A 3,129-nucleotide genomic window follows, 5' to 3' on the forward strand; every position below is an offset into this window, starting at 1 on the left:
ATTTCAAAGCCTAATCAAGAGTTTTTTTTATTATTTTTCTTACTTCTTTCACTGTAATAATTAATCCAGTTTTAGATCAGAAACAGGTTTATTTTGTTCTTTTATTTTAGCCAATCAAACATCCAAAACACTGTGATTTCCTCAGTGCTGGCACAACACAAGAGACTAAAAATACACACATAATTCAATTTAGCCAAGCATGGAAAGTGAAACTCTAGTTTCTGATTTATTTTTTCAGCAGCAATTATCTGTGAGGCATGTGTGTGTCTGGCAGCCGAGCTGGATGCTCCTCTGGTAATCAGGCTGACGACAATGCAGAGCCACAACAGCCACTGATATTGTCTGTTGAAGGTCGTTGTGCCCCCGTGTTTCTGGATTGTTCAGTGTGTGTGTGTGTGTGTGTGGCGGCAGGATAGACGAGTGGCTGATGGCACTGATATTGTCTGTTGAAGGTCGTTGTGCCCCCGTGTTTCTGGATTGTTCAGTGTGTGTGTGTGTGTGTGTGACGGCAGGATAGACGAGTGGCTGATGGCATCAGGTTTCCTAATAATGAGCGTCCGACTTTAGCCCGTTAAATGTCAGCGTGGTTTTGTTTTCTGCAGACAATGTGAAACTGTTGAGAGAGAAAGACGGAGCCAAAGCTGCTTTAAGCTGTTTGTCTCTCTGTCCTTTTACACACTGCGTGTGTGTGTTTGCATGTGTGATGATCAGATGAAGATTGTCATTTAATTTAATTTTATTTTATGTGAAAGCACAAACTAGGGCTGCGCGGTATATGCAGTAGACGGTAGAAACGGTATGAAGTTGGCCAACATTAGAAATTTAGCCTCTACCATCCTGTCGTCATTACGTCATCGCACCTGTGTGAACAGGGCTGCGAGTGCAGAGACAACTGAGCARGAGTTTGAAATATAATGAAGAAATTATAGCGTTTTAAAACACGTATAGAGAGGATAAATCCTCAAAATTTCCACCTCCCGCTGTAGAAAAGTTAATTTGTGTCGTGGGATCATTTCCTCCCTCTCGCAGCTCGTCGTGCAGAGCGAAGCTTTAACAACTGTAGTTTTTCACACCCAATTGTCGGAGAAAAAAAATTTTTTTATGTATTGTTACTCACAGAGATGATAAAAAAAACAATGTGGATGTTTTTTCAGTCATAAATCCATCTTGCTAATGTAAAGTCGGCTTCTGCTCTGATGATGAAGATGAGAGCGCAGCAGAGCAGCTGATAAGTTCAGCAGGCAGAAGCTCATTGTTTGGCAGGCAGATATTAAAGCAAAAATGCTGGGTTAGATCAAGATTACAGTTTTCTGCAAAAAAAAAGCTCTAAAAATTACATTATCTTAACTTTTTATGATAATTTTCTACTGTGATATATACCGTTACCGTGAAGGGATTAAATTTATACCGTGATATGAATTTGAGGTCATACCRCCCAGCTCTAGCACAAGCTTGAAACACCTTTTTTCCCCTGTTCAGCTGATTTGTGTGTTCCTATATTCAATCTATAAATTTTGTCCCCTTTAGAGTTACACAAATCATCATTTCTGCCTTTTTCTCCAACCATCCGTCTCTCTTAATAATTTTTTTACAATTAGCGGTGCAAGTGTCCCTGGGCAAGACACTGAGCTGCCTCTGATGTGTGTCCCATCAGTGTATGAATGATTGGCACTGATTTGTCTCCATAGATTGATTGTACATGTTAGTTTTGTAGAGATCTACTGGAGCGCTGTGTGAATGGATAAATGAGGACACAGATTGTGGTGTGAAGAGTGTCCTGGTTGGATTAAGAACAGACCATTTACCATTTAGCTTCCCTAAAATCTCAAATAGCTTCTGCTTCTGTGGCAGGCTGCTGTCTGCTGTGTTGAGGACGTCAGAAGTGGAGTCCAGGGCAACCAGAGCGAGCCTGACGGAGCTCCTGAGCCCACAGATGGGAAAGGACATTGTGTGGTTCCTCAGACGATGGGCCAAGACGTACCTGCTGGTCGATGAGAAGCTCTATGAGCAGGTGGGACGGTCCACAAAGCTGCAGCCTCACTGCAACATCTGCACTGCTGGAGCTTCTCTGCCACAGGTTTCATCTCTTGATTTGTCTTGCCACACCTCAGATCAGCATCCCCCTCAGCACGGCGTTTGGTGCAGACACAGAGGGTGCCCAGTGGATTGTGGGATACCTGCTGGAGAAGGTGATCAACAACCTGTCTGTGTGGAGCTCCGAGACAGAACTGGCTAACGACACCGTGGAGCTGCTGGTGACGCTGGTGGAGAAGCGGGAGCGGTGAGGATTAAGATTTCCACTTTTGCTTGGCTTAGATATTCAAAACTGAAGCTTAGTTCAGCAGCTTAGATCAGAAAGAACTCAGCAATGTTACTGGAGCCTGAATATTTTTGTGTTTTGAACAATTTCATTTGTTTTATTTTGAATTAATTTAATTTATTCTGAAAATGTAATTATTTCTGTTAAATTAAAGAATAGTTTACTCTTTTTTTAGCATTGTATAAAATTTTTTGAGTATCATAAGCCAGAAATTCTTAACCCATTGGCCGCCACCTTTAGGGCCTCAAAAGAACAACAGTTTTTAACTTTGGGCCGCAGAGGGCCGTGGGAYCGCATTGATTTTGAATAAGGAGCAATACACTTTCTCACCACTAGTAGCAGTAGTGCACCACTCAGATGTTTGACAACTTTTTGTAATACGTAGAAGAAGAACCTTAGAAACCTGCCAAGAATGGAAACCTATTTTAAATAAAAAGTAGAAGCAAAAATGAAGGTAATCCATGAAAAAATGCCAAAGTTTGTCACTAATATGAAGTGCAGCCTCTGGTGCAGTATTTTAAAAGTTTAAAACATTATCAAATACAGTTGCAGATACAACTATATTTTAATTTGCACTTTGTCAAATTAATTTTTGTAATTTATTTTTAAAGGAGACCAGTTATGGATCCTAGAATTTTTTATGGTATGTCTGTGGGCTATCCAGACAATGCTCATTCAATTTAATGCACAAAATAATTCTCAGATAATAAAATTTCCCATTTTCTAGTTCTGCCTGCTCTGACTTCMGTTCAGAAGAGCTGTTTATGTTAATGAGCTCTGTTGGTAACGCCCTCCAAAAATCTGTTGAC

At 40.7% G+C, this 3,129-nt stretch overlaps 1 protein-coding gene across 1 annotated transcript in view; it reads left to right on the forward strand.

The window, feature by feature from the left end:
* The window catches only part of xpo4 (exportin 4), a gene marked incomplete in the record, with an annotated part of 131,137 nt that overhangs the window by 104,731 nt on the left and 23,277 nt on the right, over window positions 1–3,129 (forward strand). Inside the window, 2 exon segments of the mRNA XM_014028491.1 lie at window positions 1,852–2,011; window positions 2,112–2,281. Coding sequence (XP_013883945.1) covers window positions 1,852–2,011; window positions 2,112–2,281 — 330 coding nt within the window.

This window comes from Austrofundulus limnaeus, unplaced genomic scaffold (genome assembly GCF_001266775.1).
Source record: "Austrofundulus limnaeus strain Quisiro unplaced genomic scaffold, Austrofundulus_limnaeus-1.0 Scaffold769, whole genome shotgun sequence".
NCBI classification, from domain to species: Eukaryota; Metazoa; Chordata; class Actinopteri; order Cyprinodontiformes; family Rivulidae; genus Austrofundulus; species Austrofundulus limnaeus.